General features: G+C 54.4%; 1 protein-coding gene across 2 annotated transcripts in view; it reads left to right on the plus strand.

The window, feature by feature from the left end:
- CPLX1 (complexin 1) overlaps positions 1–15,513 on the plus strand; it is a 29,470-nt gene extending 13,957 nt beyond the window's left edge. For both annotated transcript variants that reach the window (XM_053577702.1, XM_053577701.1), the window contains 2 exons: positions 6,959–7,134; positions 13,703–15,513. In XM_053577702.1, coding sequence (XP_053433677.1) covers positions 6,959–7,134; positions 13,703–13,900 — 374 coding nt within the window. In that variant the 3' untranslated portion in view covers positions 13,901–15,513. The remainder of the gene's footprint in view (positions 1–6,958; positions 7,135–13,702) is intronic.
- The last annotated feature ends 740 nt before the right edge of the window (positions 15,514–16,253 follow it).

Genomic DNA, 16,253 nt, shown 5'->3' on the forward strand with positions numbered 1-16,253 from the left:
CGAGCAGCTGGGACTACAGGCGCCCGCCACAACACCCAGCTATTTTTTTGTTGCAGTTTGGCCGGGGCTGGGTTTGAACCCGCCACCCTCGGCATATGGGGCCGGTGCCCTACTCACTGAGCCACAGGCGCCGCCCCATGGAAATTTATTTTTTAAAGTTATGGAGGTTGGAAGTCTGTGATCAAGGAGGAGGGCTGGTTTCTCCTGAGGCCTCTCTCCTTGGCTTCCAGGTGTTTTCTCCCTATATCCTCATGTGGCAGCTGACGCAAGGGAGCTCTCTGGGGTCCCTCTCATCAGAGCACTGGTCCCATTCATGTGGCTCTACCCCCAATCCCCCATCTCCTGATACCTTGGGGTGGTAGAACTGCAACATGAATTTTTTTTTTTTTAGAGACAGAGTCTCAAGCTGTTGCCCTGGGTAGAGTGCCGTGGTGACACAGCTCACAGTAACCTCTAACTCTTGGGCTTAAGCGATCCTCTTGCCTCAGCCTCCCAAGTGTATGGGACTACAGGTGCCCATCACAACCCCCAGCTATTTTTTTGTTGCAGTTATCATTGTTGTTTTAGCAGGCCCAGGACGAGTTTGAACCCATCAGCCTCGGTGTATGTGGTCGGTGCCCTACCCACTGAGCTACGAGCGCTGCCTCCAACATGAATTTTGAGGGGACATCTGGGTCTATAGCAGCATCACACTTCCAAGTTTTTGAGTCTTATAAACAATGTTGTAACGAATATCCCTGCACTTATAATATGTATTGAGTTCTTGGCATAAGCAGACACTCTATAGACAGACGGTCTCTGACTTGAGAAGCATACATTTGAATGTGGAATACAGTAATAAATAGGTACCTTGCAGATGCCTCTAATAAAAGATAAACAGGTAAATAAGCTCTCTACCTTGAGGTGGGGATTAATGCCACTCAGGAAAACAAAGCAGGTGAGGTCTGTTCTGTGAGGTAGGGCTAGGAGGCCATGGCTGAGGTCTTCCAGGAAGCCACTACATTCTTGTTGACACATCCAAGAGATGGACTCTGGCCCAAGGCTGTGCACAGCTGAAATTCCTCTGATACATGTTTCCAAGCTGCTTCCCCGATAGCGCAACATATCGCACAGATCACACCCCAAACGCAGGTTTGTCAAATGACTGCTCATCTAATGGGGAAAATTCATTTTGTTTTTAGTTACACCTTTTGAGTAAGAGTGTGATTCAACAACTTTCATACACTCAAAATTTTTTTTGAATAACTGGTAGTAATTGCCATTCATGTCTATTTATGATGTATACACTTAGGTGAGTTTCCTGTTATTTACTAAGCTTTCCTGTGTGTTACTTGCCACTTAATTTCACGATGCTCTGTGCTGTCTTTGCTGCATGTGTGTACAGGGTCAGACCGTCAGGGCCTTTCTCCTTACAGATGTTCTTCCTGCTTCTTTACCATGCCTGGGGATTTCTGACTGGATGCTAGGCGTTGTGGGTTTCCCCATGCTGGGTTCTGGCCATCTTTGTTCTTCCTGTTCAAGGCAGAATGAGGTGGTGGGAGGAGGGCATGGCAGAGGGTCACGGCCACCCTTGGGCCCCTTGCTGGAGGAGAATGAGATGCTTTCAGCCAGGCCCTGCCCTGCATACCCCTGCTGTATCCATAAGTGTGGGAAACAGTCAGTCACACTGTCCATGGGGGAAGAAGGCAGGGAGGTGCTGGGGAGGCAGGCAGCAACCAGGGCTTGATTCATGAGTGTGGGCTATGCTTGTGGACCTCGTTGGGTGGCAGGATTGTCCTGACTCTGAGCCATTCCATTTTCCCAGAGGATTCTCCAAGAAGTGCCAGGCAGCCCCTCTCTGGTTCAGCTTCTCTGGCTAGCACTGTGCACTGACCCTCAGCTCTCATGCGCGCTCTCACTTGCTCTCCATATCTTGACCAATTTTTGGCATTGCTTATGTTAATTTCATAAAAATAACCCAGAGGATTTCCTTCTTTATTCCAAGAACATTCTAAATATCATTTGAATTATCTTGTTTCTCAAATGTTTAAAATAATCCATCTGTGTGAATTCTTAGAGATCTCAGTTTTCTACATTTTGTAAAGAAAATCTACTTCATTCAAATGTTCAACTATGTTAGGATAGAGTGAATATACTATATATTTTTTTCTTTTCTTTTCTTTTTTTTTTTTTTTTTTGAGATGGAGTTTCACTCTCCCACCTTGGGTAGAGGGCCATGGCATTATAGCTCACAGCAATCTCAGACTCCTGGGCTCAGGGGATCCTCCTGCTTCAGGCGCCCAAGGAGCTGGGAATACAGGTGCCTACCATACCCAGCTAGCTTTTTTTCCTATTTTTTATAGAGACAGGTCAAGCTTTGTGTAGGCTGGTCTCAAACTCCTGACGTAAAGTGATCCTCCCACCTTACCTTTACATAGTTTCATTTAAAGTTTAAAAATATTATTTCCTTTTTTTTTTTTTTTTTGCAGTGTTTGGTGGGGGCTGGGTTTGAACCCACCACCTCCGGTATATGGGGCCAGCGCCCTACCCTTTTGAGCCACAGGTGCCACCCTATATTATTTACTTTTAAAAAATTGTTTTTAATCTCAATGAAACTTGGTATCTTGGAACAGAGAAGGACATACTTGGAAAAGTGGTGGCTTCCAAGCGAAGCTGCATTTAGGCCAGGGCAGTGGACTGTGTCAGGGTTTTTTAGCCTTTGGTGAGTGCTATGCTAGGTGAGAGGTCAGCTTTGGCCAGCTTGTATCATCTGTACATACCAGCCCATTTAAAAAAGCAGCCTTAACTTACATATTATTGAAGTCATTTATTTAAAAAATAGGCCAGGTGCAGTGGTTCACTCCTGTAATCCTACTACTCTGGGAGGCCGAGGTGGGTGGATTGCCTGAGCTCACAGGTTTGAGACCAGCCTGAGCCCGAGTGAGACCTCGTCTCTTAAAAAAAAAAAAAAAAAAAAGACTGGCATTGTGGTGGGGTGCCTGTAGTCCCATCTACTTGGGAGGTGAAAGCAAGAGAATTGCTTAAGCCCAAGAGTTTGAGATTGCTGTGAGCTCTGATTCCATGGCATTCTATTAAGGGTGACAAAATGAGACTCTGTCTCAAAAAAATAATGAAAATAAAATAAAATAAAATAAAATAAATATAGGCAGGGTGTGGTGCCTCACACCTGTGGTACCAGCTACTCAGGAGGCCAAGGCAGGAGGATTGTTTGAGGGCAAGAGGATTGCTTGAGGCCAGGAGGTCAAGACCAGCCTGAGCAAGAGCAAGATGCTATCTCTATAAAACATAGTAAGAAAAAATTATCCATGTGTAATGGCAGGGGGCTGAGGCAGGAGGATGGCTTGAGCTCAGGACTTTGAGATTGCTGTGAGCTATGATGACACCATGGCACTCCAGGCCGGCAACAGAGTGAGACCGTGTCAAAAAAAAAAAAAAAAAAAAAAAAGGTAATACATGGCATGTGAAATAAGTTGAGTACATCACTGTAAGGGCATACTTACACTGTAAACAGATACCTGCTAGTGTTATGACCAGAAATAGCTATCATGCACAATAAGCCCCAAGAAAAACCTGCCTGGGAGAACAGTACAGGGTGGGAGCCAGCCAGGCAGAGCTCCAGGAAGCGGGTTCCCTCAGGAAGAATGTGAGGGCTTGGATCCTCAGGACTCAGGTACCCCAGGGTTCAGGTCCCCATGGGCTCAGGTATCCCAGGGCTCAGGTTCACAAGGGATCAGGTTCTCAGGACTCAGGTCCCCAAAGGCTCAGGTCCCCAGGGCTCAGGTACCCAAGGGCTCAGCTCCCTATGGCTCAGGTACCCAGGGATCAGGTACCCCAGGGCTCAGGTACCCAGGACTCAGGTACCCAGGACTCAGATACTCAAGGGCTCAAGTCCCCAGGACTCAAGTACCTAAGGGCTCAAATGCCCAGGACTCAGGTCCCCAAAGGCTCAGGTCCCCAGGGCTCAGGTACCCAAGGGCTCAGCTCCCTATGGCTCAGGTACCCAGGGATCAGGTACCCCAGGGCTCAGGTACCCAGGACTCAGGTACCCAGGACTCAGATACTCAAGGGCTCAAGTCCCCAGGACTCAAGTACCTAAGGGCTCAAATGCCCAGGACTCAGGTTCCCACGGCTAGGTACTCGAGGGCTCAGGTCCTAGGGCTCAGGTATGCAAGGGCTCAGGTCTCCAAGGAATCAGGCCCTGGGGGGCTCATGTCCCCAGGGCACAGGCTTGGAGAGGGGAGGTGGAGGCCTGGGTCCAGGCCCCCTCCCCAGGCCTCAACTCAGTCAGCACACACTTCCCAGAGCAGAGTTCTAGCAGGAGGCAGGTGGCAGGAAGATCAAGGGCTGAGGATTTGTTGACAGAAGCGGGTAGACAGTGGTGTGGGCCACACAGGAGCAGTGCTCCCTTGTCTGTTGCAGGTAGCCTGGCAGCCCTCAGGACCCCTGAGTCTGGCCTTCGGGTGGCCTGCACTAGGTATCCTGACCCCTCCCAAGGAGGCGGTAGGCGCTGGTGGAGGGGATCTGCTCCTGAGTGGACAGGTACCCTTGCCTCATTTTGCTACAGCTTCACCAAATGCACTTCTTATTCCCACCTGCAAGGCCTGGGGCAGGGCTGCTGCGGCTTCAGCCTCAGGTCCACCCTGCATCCTATGGTCCAGACCTGTCTCAGTGTGTCCCAGGCTTAAGGCTGTCGAGGCTCAGGTGTGTGCCACTGGCCCGGCCTCCGTGGGACACAGGGCTAGGGATGGGGTTTGGCCATAGACCCCAGGCATATCCCCCTCCTCTCCCAGCTGTACCCCAGGACCACTGGGGTGGCCTCCACTGTGGCATGGGTGCTGAGAGAGCAAGGCACATTCTGTGCCAGGAGCAGACTGCTTGTGGTTTCTGCTGCCATCTTGGTGGTTTCTAATCCCAGCTGTAGCAGCATTTCAGAAAATGGCTGCTGTAGTAATGGGGCTTGTGAGTGCTGCTGTGGCCCCCAGAGCAGATGTGGCTGATGCAGAGTGACTCTGCCACTGAGTCCCCAGCTTCCTGCAGCTGCCTGGAGGGTAGGGCCAGCTCCTTCCTTTTTAAAAGGGATCCCTTTGGCCAAGTGAATCAGGCCAGGGCACAAATGGGGCACCCCTAGAAGTTGGGGACACTGACAGCTCCCTGCAGCACCCCATTGTGTCTGCTTGCACTGTAGACCAGAGCTCCCAAACCATTGCTGGGCTGAACCTTAAGGCAGGCGGCCTCCTGCCCACGGTACACCTCTCCTCTCAGGTCACCTACCCCAGCTTCAAGCCAGAATATCCCAGGATGGAGGGAGAGAGCTGCAAGTCTCTCTCACTTGGCTGCAGATTAGCTTTTTCCAGAAGCCATCAGCATATGGGCTTGTCCTCCTCACACACTTGCCAAGGCAGCAGCCTGGCAGGCACAGAGGTCTTGGCCCAGCATCTGGGGAACCATTAGAGTCTAGAAGGTGCTACTGTGTCCCACTTTTCCTTGAGCTATTGGCATAAAATCTGCTTTGCAAATTTTGCAGATGTGACTGAAAACTGACCACAGGGCTTTTAGTTTTTTGAGAGAGTCCAGATCTGCGCTGTCAGCCACACACCTGGCATAGGTCCCACAGTGACAAGGACAACAAGACATCCTTGGTGCCCCCACCCCCCACCACCTGTGATAGAGGTTGGTGTAGTAGCAGATGGTGGGATACATGGCTTAGGTATGGCCCAGTCCAAGGGATATCTAGTTTTCAGTCCAGAGCCCACAGCCCAAAAGTTGTCCCACCAGCCACTGGTGGCCTTCCAAATTGTGCTCCGTGCCCACAGGAGACAAGTCACTGTGTAACTGGCAGAGGCAGCATTTGGCACAGACATCTGCAAGAAGGACAGCGCGGGGATGGCAGTGCCAACAAGACCAGGGACGTAGCAATGGGTACCCAAGCGTGGAGCCACTACATTTGAAAGATGGGTCTAGGGGGCCATAGCTGGCCACAGGGGAAGGGGTGCCAGCCCCACCCAAATACACTTTCTCCCAGCTGGAGGCATCAAGATCACAGGTCAGAGACTGAAGAGGGAGTAGTTGCTGATCCCTGCCTGCCCTCCTGGGATGACAGTGGCAGACATGGGGCAGCCCTGTGGCCATTGGTCCCAGTGCACCCATGAAAAGGTGATGTGCTGCTGATTTTGCTTCAGCTGGCGAAGGTGGTGACAGGAGCATGGGGGGCTTAGCAACCATGAGGCTGGCTGCTCCTGGCCGAGACCGGCTGACCTGGTGGCCATTTTCCTGGCCAGCCGTCTGGGCTCAGCAGAGGTGGCTCTGCTCCTGGGACCTGCTGCAGGGCCAGGGCTCACCACGGTGCCTGCCATGTTCAGAGGCTGTAATTATATATCTCTGTCCTGGGGGCTGAGTCACAGAAGGCATTAGGGGAGGTATTTGTGGAGCCTGTGATTCGGGAGCTCATGAGAAAAGTGGCAGCTTGCATGGTAGGAAATTAGGGCCCTAGGTGCTGGCAGCAAGCAGCCCCCTGCAGCGGCGCCAGGGCCAGGGGCAGTCAGGGCCGAGGCCTCACCCACTGCATGCCATCTCCACCCTCCTCCTTGAACTGGCATCTGCTTGTCCAGCCATTCCTTTTACCACCTTTGGGGCACTGACCCTCTGTTGCACACAGAACCCAGAGAAGACCCACCCCAAGACGAGCACACACACATACTACACAGGTAAACACACCACCACAGCTCAGCCACCCGTACATGCATGGACATACACAGCCATACAAAAGTGCATGGCCACACCATGACACACACATGGGCACACACCCCCTCCACTCATAGTCCAGCATGTCTGCACTCAAGGTGATGAGTGCCAGACCCCAGGTGAGCAGCTAGAGAGTCAGAAAGCAGTTGGAAGGCCAGGGCAGGTCTGGATGAAGCATCTGAATGGGGCTGCCTAACTCATGGCCTTTCTGTCCCAGGAGCCACCAAAGACATGGGGAAGATGCTTGGAGGTGATGAAGAGAAGGACCCGGATGCGGCCAAGAAGGAGGAGGAGCGCCAGGAGGCTTTGCGCCAGGCAGAGGAGGAGCGCAAAGCCAAGTATGCCAAGATGGAGGCTGAGCGCGAGGTCATGCGGCAGGGCATCCGTGACAAGGTGAGCACCAGCGCCGTGCACTGCACTGTGGGAGCCACACCAGCCAGGAAGATGACTCGGTAGGGCCCAGACCCCGTAGTGGGGTGTTAGGGGAGGGGCACGGGTCCCCCATTCAGGGCCTCAGAACACACCCTGGAAGCTTTGGGGAGGGGGCCTGATGTGGGGGGAGCAGGACACTGGGGCAACCCCAGGTGTCCACATCTGGATTGAGGTTTCAGTCTAGGGCTGGCCTGTCCTCATGGAGTTGTTGGACCTTGTAGGAAGAGATGGGGGACAGGCCACCCACCTGGCCATGGGACACTGCTGAGGCCAGCTTTAGGCTTAGGGTAGGAATGCTCACCTAGGAAGGGACCTGCACCTCCTGGGTGCGTGGGGTGGGGGCAACTTGCTGGCCATGGAAGCGCCCGCTTCTTCTGGGTGATCTTCTCTTGGGAGTCGGGTAGCCAGAGAGCGCCATGCCCCATCATAGACAGGGATACCAAAGCCAGGAGGAGGAGCCCGCATGCAAGGCTGACCCTGTAGCAAGACCCAGGTGCGTAGCACAGTAACAGCCCCACATAGGCTGTCCTTCCAGTGCCCAGGTTGGGGCTGGGGAAGCATTAGATCAGGCTCTGGCCTCATCCATGGGCTCCCTCAGTGGGCCACCTGATGTGTCTCCACCACCACCACCCTACCCTGCAGACTAGATCTGCTGCAGTCTGTGAGTTCAGCCACAGTCTGTGGGGCAGTCAGGAAAGTGCTCTGGCCACCAGACCACAGCCAGCAGCCGACTTCACATGGCTGTGCACAGAGATCCAGGGGCCAGGGGCAGGGGACTGTTAGGAGGAGCAGGGGGATGGGGGACAGAGAGGGACACAGACAGAGAGGAGAGACAGAGACAGAGACAGAGTCAGGGACAGACAGAGACAGACTCAGACAGCAACAGAGGCAGAGAGACAGGGAACAGTGAGAAGAGCTGAGAGCCCAAGCAGAAGGGAGACGCTGCTCACTGTTCTGAGTGTTCATCCATCCATGTCATAGTGAGAAGGCAGACCTAGCCACTTGGGCTCAGAGCTGCCCCAGGCCTACTTTATTCTGTGGGTTACCCAGAGCCCAGACAGGGCAGGCACAGAGTGGCCCTGGCCAGTCCCCAAGGGTTATGGATAGAGGGTCCCAAGGGTGAGATACTGGTGGCTCAGCCCAGATGTGGCAGCTGGCCCCTCACAGAAAATGAATCATGCCTTGGGGGGAGGTAGAGGATTGAGACCCTCACTATGGGGCCAGAGCAGACAGTGAGATGATTCCTGGGGCCTCCAAGGCATGCTGGGTAGCCCAGGTCAGACACAGGTCACAGGGGACAGCCCCTCCACAGCTTCTGTATGGGGATCTGGGCTGGAGGCAGGAGCAGGGCTCTCGGGTAGAGGTTGGTGAATCCGGCTCTGCCCCCAAGAACCCTCAAGGCCTGGAGGCCCAGCTTGCCTGCTGCCTGCCTCCCCTTGGTCTTTCAGAAATTCAGAGTCGGGTAGCGCCTGTGGCTCAAGGAGTAGGGCACCGGTCCCATATGCCGGAGGTGGCAGGTTCAAACCCAGCCCCGGCCAAAAATCACAAAAAAAAAAAAACACAAAAAAAACCCCAGAAATTCAGAGTCCAAACAAAGACCTCTGAAATGCACCTTCTCCACTACTGTTTTCCCTTATTTTCCTGGAAATTGTGAAAAAAATTATAGTCGCAGCAAATTCAACAAATCGCTAGCAGGCTAGATAGGAGGAAAAAAATGGGGAAATATCCAAGTTAAAACCTCAAAATAGGATCCTCTAAGCCAGGCATGGTGCTTCACGCCTATAATCCCAACACTCTAGGCCAAGTGGGTGGACTGCTGGAGCTCAGGAGTTGGAGACCAGACTGAGCAAGGAGACCCCATCTCTACAAAAATAAAAAAACTTACTGGGCATGGTGGCACCTGTGGTCTCAGGCTGAGGCAGGAAGATCACTTGAGTCCAGCAGTTGGAGGTTGCAGTGAGCTATGACCATGCCACTGCACTCTTCTTAGGTGACAGAGACTTTGTCTCAAACAAAAGAAAATTTGCTGTTTCTTGAAATAGGACCCAGCTGAGATGGGGAGGGCAGTTACTGGGGTCCCTCCAGGACTCTGCAGGGATCTAAGCCCCAGGAAACCAAGGCCCACAGGAGGAGGGGCTGGGCCCGGGGTGGAGAGCAGGAGGTGGCAGGGACTTGACAACGTGTACCTGCCCATAAGAACAGCTTTCTCAGGACACCCACCTGCCCCACAGGTCCTGCAACTTCCAGCCTCCTCTTCACTATGGTCTGGTAGTACCTGGACATGCCAGACCCCACATCCACACCAGTTTCTGCAGGGCCCTCTGCCACTGTGCTGGTGGCACCCCATCTCCACCGCCCTCTCTGTCCCCACAAGTGGGAGTTCTGCCCTCAGATGTGGTGCCTGGTATCCTCCCTGGCTGTGTATGCCCCAGGCCACTTGGGGAATGGTGAGAAAATCAGGGCTTAGCCACTCTGTTCAAAGTTTCTCTACAATTAGGGACTGCAAGGACTGAAGGACTAGACCCAGGTAACATGTCCTGGCGGCCTACCATCTGGGGCCTTTCATCTCTAGGATGGGTGCACCTTGGAAGCCTGGCCCCTGTACTGAGTTTGCACACCTACCACCTGTTTGCAGGCCTGAGCATCAACTGGGCTCCTCTTTGCCCACAGATGCTAAGTCTGAGTTTGTGCTCCTGATGGCAGGTGTGGATGGGTGCTAGCTGTTAGGTCAAATGAATAGTTCTCAGTACTGATTAGCACCATTAATCTCAGGGTCTAGTGTCTCTCCTTCTGTATGCCAGGTCCACCATGAACCCCCTAACAACCAGCACCATAGGGTACAGTCTCCCGTGGTCCACAGGGTGACCTGGCTTCTCCTGTGGCCCTATCTCAAGGCACTGATCCTGGAGAAACAGGGCTTAGCACAGGATCAATGGATGCCTGGACCAGTGGGGCTCAGAGCCTCAGAACCAGGTCTCAGCCAGGCCACATGAAAGCCACCCAGGTCAGGAGCCCCAAGCCCCAGGCAGAGGAGTTGAGACCAGAGTAGCCCCAGCCTCAGAATGACCTTGAACCTCAGAGGAGTGACTGGCATTTCAGGCCAAGCTCAGATGACCCATGAATTGGTGGCAGGGCCTGGGGTCTCTTTCTGGACCCTCACCTCCTCAAGCTCACTTTGCTGGTCAAGGACATCTCTTTGGGTGAGGGCGGTGGCTCATGACTGTAATCCTAGCACTCTGAGAGGCTGAGGCAGGTGGATCACCTGAGCTCAGGAGTTCAAGACCAGCCTGAGCCAGAGCGAGACCTCATCTCTACAACTAGCCGGGCGTTGTGGTGGATACCTGTAGTCCCAGCCACTTGGGAGGCTGAGGCAAGAGGATCCCATGAACCCAAGAGTTTGAGGTTGCTGTGAGCTATGACTCCAGAAGGGGACAAAATGAAACTGTCTCAAAAAAAAAAGAAAAAGAAAAAACTTTGTTCAACTTAGTCAAATGCCACATATTTTTGCTGTGACACATGGTATCCCGAGCACCTCCACTACGGTGTCCACCTGGGAGCATAGCCTCCTGTGTCAGGCCACAGTCCTCACCCCACACTTGTGTTGCAGCTGTGTGAACAGATGTCCTCCCACGGTGGACCTGTGGGCTCTGGGCACAGGCTAGAGGGAGTTTTCTCTGGCCTGACCTTGTTTCTGGCGCCATCTATCTCCCTAGCCTATGAACCACTTCAGGACACTGAGCATATGCCCCGTGCTGTGCGGGGCTGCTGCCTGGCCAGGGTGAGGCTGTCCCAGAAGGGCACCATCAAGGTGGCCCAGGACAAGGACACAGCTCCTCTGTGTCTGGGAAACAGGGGGCAGTGACCAGCAGTACTTGGTCCTCTCTTCCCGCTGATGTCTCAGTGCTCTGGTTCTGTGCTCAAAGGGCCCTCTGGGTGACATGCCCAACCCTCTCAGATGTTCCTGCCATACCCTAGTTGCCTGGGTTTCGAGGAGTCCCCACACTCCCAAGTCTGTTAGGGTTAGGAGAGTGCCACGGCAAGCCCAGAATGGCCTCTTCCCAGTGCTCCCAGGTGCTCTGGTCACAGGTGGGCTGGGAGCTGGTGCCCTCCTCTCCAAGGTGCCCTGGCCTCCCCCATGCCCAAAGACACCTGCAGCCCCAGGGCAGGGGATGGCTGCTAAGCCTGCCCTAAGCAGGGTGGGGGTATACAGGTAGCCCATCTGGAAGTGGGGGATCTCCTTGGAGATGTAGGTCAAGCACCAGGAACAGAGCCCACCCTTTTTGTGAGGAGAAAAGAAATGAGCCAGAAATGGCAGGGGTCCTATTACCGGATGAAGAAAGTCCAGCCACCTATCACAGTCAGCCAATATGCAGAGATTAGGTGATGGACAGGTGAGAGGTCTACCAAACTTTGTCAGAAGGCCCGCAATTCTGGAGAACAGTGAAAGTAGCCTCTCCAAGACTGTTCTGTTCTTCCATTGCCAAAATCACAGGTAAAGGTTTAAAGTAAGTACTACATTAACTCTTATTTTAAATAATAATCAGTACAACTCAATGACAATCTATTATAACATATCCAATTCAAAAGTCAATTTCCTAAATCAGTCTTCCTAAACTATTCAAGATGGGCATTTTAAGAATAGGAGACTGGGGCAGCGCCTGTGGCTCAAGGAGTAGGTCGCCGGTCCCGTATGCCGGAGGTGGCGGGTTCAAACCCAGCCCCGGCAAAAAAAAAAAAAAAAAAAGAATAGGAGACTGGAGGTGAAGGTCACCTAGGCCCAAAAAGGCCCAGAACAGCTGTGTCAAGTCCACCCCAGCCCAACAAACTCCATCTTATTCTCACTACATGTGCTTTCACTCCTTGTCAGAAGTGCCTCCTCCCCAGGACTGGTGACCTTGCACTGTGTGCTCTACAGTAGGAGTCCACTGGCCCATCACATTCTCGTAGATGCCCCCTCCTCAATGCTCCATCTCTGCTCTGCTGCTGTCCTCACTCTGCAGGCTGGGACCTTGGACTCTTCCCCTAGATGCAACAGTCTGTTCCTACCAGCCCCAAGGCAGCAGGGGGTTAGCAGAAAAAAATCCAAACTCTAAAATACAGCAGAACTTCCACAACTGCCCACCTCCCTTCATGGACCACTTCCTCAAGTTGCCCTAATTCTCACAGCCTGGACATGTACCACATGTACGGGTCAGTACAGCAGGCCTGGTTCCTCATGCTGACCACCTCTGTGTGTTGACCAGCTTGTTACAGTCCCTTAGGTGGTCACTCACAGAGGTTCTTCTGTAATTTAAAGAGGTTTATTCTGAGCCAAATGTGTGTGACCAAGTAAGCAAATGGCCTTAAGAGGTCCTGAGAAAATGTGTCAAGGGTTTGGTTTATACATTCATGGAAATAGGAACTACACACCAATACATGGAAACTGTACATTTAGGCCCCAAAGGGGCCAAAACATCTCAGACATCTCTAAGGGGAGGGGTCTTAAGGTTATAGATAGGATTAAAGATTCTTTGATTTGTGGCTGGGCGCTGTGGCTTACCCCTATAATCCCAGCACTCTGGGAGGGTGAAGTGGGTAGATTGCCTGAGCTCATGAGTTAGAGACACCAGCCTGAACCAGACTGAGACCCCTATCTCTAAAAATAGCCAGGCGTTGTGGTGGGCGCCAGTAGTCACAGCCACTTGGGAGGCTGAGGCAAGAGGATTGCTTAAACCCAAGAGTTTGAGGTTGCTGTGAGCTGTGATGCCAACGCACTCTACCAGGGGTGACCAAGTGAGACTGTGTCTCAAAATAAATAAATAAATATTGATTTGTGATTGATTAAAGAAATGAAGCTTTGTCTAAAGGCTCCCAATGTTTTAAGATAAGGAAGTCTGTTAATAAGAAACCAAGTCATTGGACAATTACAGAGACTCAAGTGATCTGTTAAGTAAATTGAGAACCACTAGGCAAGGTTTAACCTTTCTCTTGCATGTCCTTAGGCCCTATTAAGAGTATGTTACAAAGAGTAACTCCAAAACGGAGGGGCAGGGCACTTCTCCAGCCTAACCTACCCTCCCCTAACTCCAGGTGTGGGTGCCCTTCCTGTTTCTTACCAGGACACTTTCAGTGGATTTTGGCCCCTCACAACCAGAAGGAGCTCATCGCCCTCCTAACCTTAATAACATCTGGAGCTGGGCAGGAGGGTAGGCCACCAGCCTCTGGGCTCTTCCCACCACTGCTCTCCCTGCCCCAGGTCGGAGGCTTCCTAGAAGGCAGGGCCACGGCCAGGGGCAGGGGGACCCCAGGGTGGGGTGGCAGCATTGACTCCCCCAAGAAGATGCAAGCCCTCCCAATTCCCCCACCCCACAGGCCCGTGGTCAGGGGTCCCTCAGCCACTCTCCTTCTCGGTGGGGTCTCTCTCCCCCGGGCCCTACGGGGCTGTCCCTTCTTGCGGAGTCCCGCGGCCCGGCGGAGCTGGCAAGCCGAATGGGGCGGGTCCCTCGCCGGAGCCCTGGGGTCGCACCCCCACCCCACCCTCTCCCCGCAGTACGGCATTAAGAAGAAGGAGGAGCGCGAGGCGGAGGCGCAGGCCGCCCTGGAGGCCAGCTCGGAGGGCAGCCTGACGCGGCCCAAGAAGGCCGTCCCGCCGGGTTGTGGGGACGAGCCGGAGGAGGAGGACGAGAGCGTCCTGGATGCGGTGATCAAGTACCTGCCCGGGCCTCTGCAGGACATTTTCAGGAAGTAACGCAGCGCTGCAGCCCCGCGACCCCGGAGCCCCCGCCCGCCCGCCCCCTGAGATCCTCCGCGGAGACCCCTAAGGGATGTCGGGAGCCCAGTGCAGCCTCACGCCGATATAAGCCATAGCCCTAGGTCTGTCCTTCCCGCGCCCCACTCGCCCCGGGAGCCTCCGCCCACCCTCCCGCACCTCCGCCGGGCTAGGAGGGTCCGGCCCGGGCCCCCGCAGCGGCTGCGGCACAGAGTCGGCCCAGTGCTCCTCTGCCCACGAGGATGAAGCCCCTTCCTGCTCCGGCCGTTCACCGCCCGCGCGCCCCACTAGCGCCCGAGCCCAGAGCCGTCCCGCAACCATGCAGGGCGCGCTGCTCCAAGTCGGGCGCTCGTGCGGGTCCAACTCAGGAGCACAGCCATAGGGCGGTGGGGAGCAGCGGGAGCCCACCCCGGCTCTCGGTCAGCCCTCCTACCCGCTTGGTCCCTAGCCCCCCCGCCTCGGTCAGCCCCCCTCCACCTTGCTTCCATGCTCTCTTCCAAACTTCGCCTCGCGCCCGCCGCCCGCACTCTGGCCCCGGGCTGCTGGCACAGCTCCTTTGTGTCTTCCGGGCCTCACGGCCCACCACCATCGGTGCCCCTCACGCTGAGTCCACAGTCTGTCTCTCTCTCTCTTCCTCCCTCCCTCCCTCTCTCCTCTCACTTCTCTGGCAGGTTTTGCTTCTTAGGATCGCCGTGACCGTGTTCCCTTGTCATCGAGGGAAACAAAGCAATTGTTTGGGGAAGCTCAGGACACTCCCCCAATCCCGCCCCCCTCTTCTCTACTGGGAACCCTGCCCTCCCTCAGAGCACCCACACTTTCAGCAAGAACTGGGGAGCCCTGGGGAGGCCTGAGAAACCCAGAGCCCCTGGGGGCGCTTGCGGTGGTCCGGAGCCCCGCGCCAGGGGCCATGGCCCAGGACCCACCCTTCCCCGTGCCCGTCTCCTTTCCCCAGGGCTGAGGGGTGAACCGGCGCAGAGCCCAGAGGGAGAAACCAGGGAGGCGAGCCCCCAGCCTAGAGCCCTTCCCTTCTGTCCTTGTTTAATTTGCATCACAATTTGTTGAATCTCAGGTAAATGAGGTCTCTATATTTGATGAGTTTTGTCTCGACAGGCGGTCGCCTGGTTCCCCGGTTCTTTTGTGCACATGGAAAACGTGTTCAGTGTCCACGCGTCGCGGGCCAGAGGCGTGGCTCGGCATTGACCCTCATGACCTTACATAGCTTTAGAGAAGCCATAACGACCGACCGCAATACGAACCCGACGCCCTCACAGCAGAGGCGCGCGCGCCCCACCCGCCCGTCTCGCCCGCCACGTGCCCCCTCTGACTCCTCCGGGTCCACGCCTTTTTAAAATGCCTGTTTTCACACTTTAAAAAGCCAGCTCTGAGCAGACAGGGCGTTCTCTCGCAGAAACCGCGCATCCCGTCCCCAGCGCGTGGGGCGCCCGGCCGCGGAGCTTAGCTATATGTGGATGTCGTCTGTCCGTCTGTCCCTGCGCCCTCCTGCATGTCGGGGGCCCTCGCGTGTGTTCTCTCCCAATGGAATCACAGCCAATAAACACCATAGTGATTCACGCTCCGTGGCCATTCCTTCAGCGTTTCCTTCCGCCAGGACCGGATCCACAGGGGCCGGAACTCAGACCGCACTGTGGGTGGAACAGAGCCATGCCTGGCCGGTTGGGCAGCACCTTGTCCTCTCGCTGGGACACCTGCGGGGTCTCCGCACTCTCCTGACCCAGGTTCAGCCACAGCCAGAGTAATCTCCATTTAAATGAAGACTTGCCCCCCAGGGTCCTTCTGCCCTGGGTCTTCCCCAGGCCCCTACCCCTGCTCCCAGACCCTAATTATAACTTCCCTTCCCTTCCCTTCCCCCTTCTCCTTCCCGCTTCTCCTTCCCTTCCCCCTTCTCCTTCCCTTCCTCCTTCTCCTTCCCTTCCCCCTTCTCCTTCCCCTTCCTTCCTTTCTTTTTCTCTTTTTCTTTTCTTTTCTTTTCTTTTTTGACGGAATCTCACTATGTCGCCCTGGGTAGAGGGCTGTGGTGTCACAGCTCACAGCAACCTCAAACTCCTGGGCTTAAGCAATCCTGTTGCCTCAGTCTCCCAAATAGCTGGGACTACAGGCACCCACCACAATGCTTGGCTATTTTGTTGTCGTTGTTGTTGCAGTTGTCATTGTTGTTTGTTTTTTTTAGCTGGCCCAGGCCAGTTTCTTGAACCCAGCCTCCGTGTATGTGACTGTGCCCTACCCACTGAACTATGGGCATCACCCATGGCTATTTTTTGTTGTAGTTGTCATTGTTGTTTACAGCAGGCCCAGGCCCCGGGGTCAAACCCAC

Source organism: Nycticebus coucang, chromosome 23, assembly GCF_027406575.1.
Source record: "Nycticebus coucang isolate mNycCou1 chromosome 23, mNycCou1.pri, whole genome shotgun sequence".
Classification (NCBI taxonomy): Eukaryota; Metazoa; Chordata; class Mammalia; order Primates; family Lorisidae; genus Nycticebus; species Nycticebus coucang.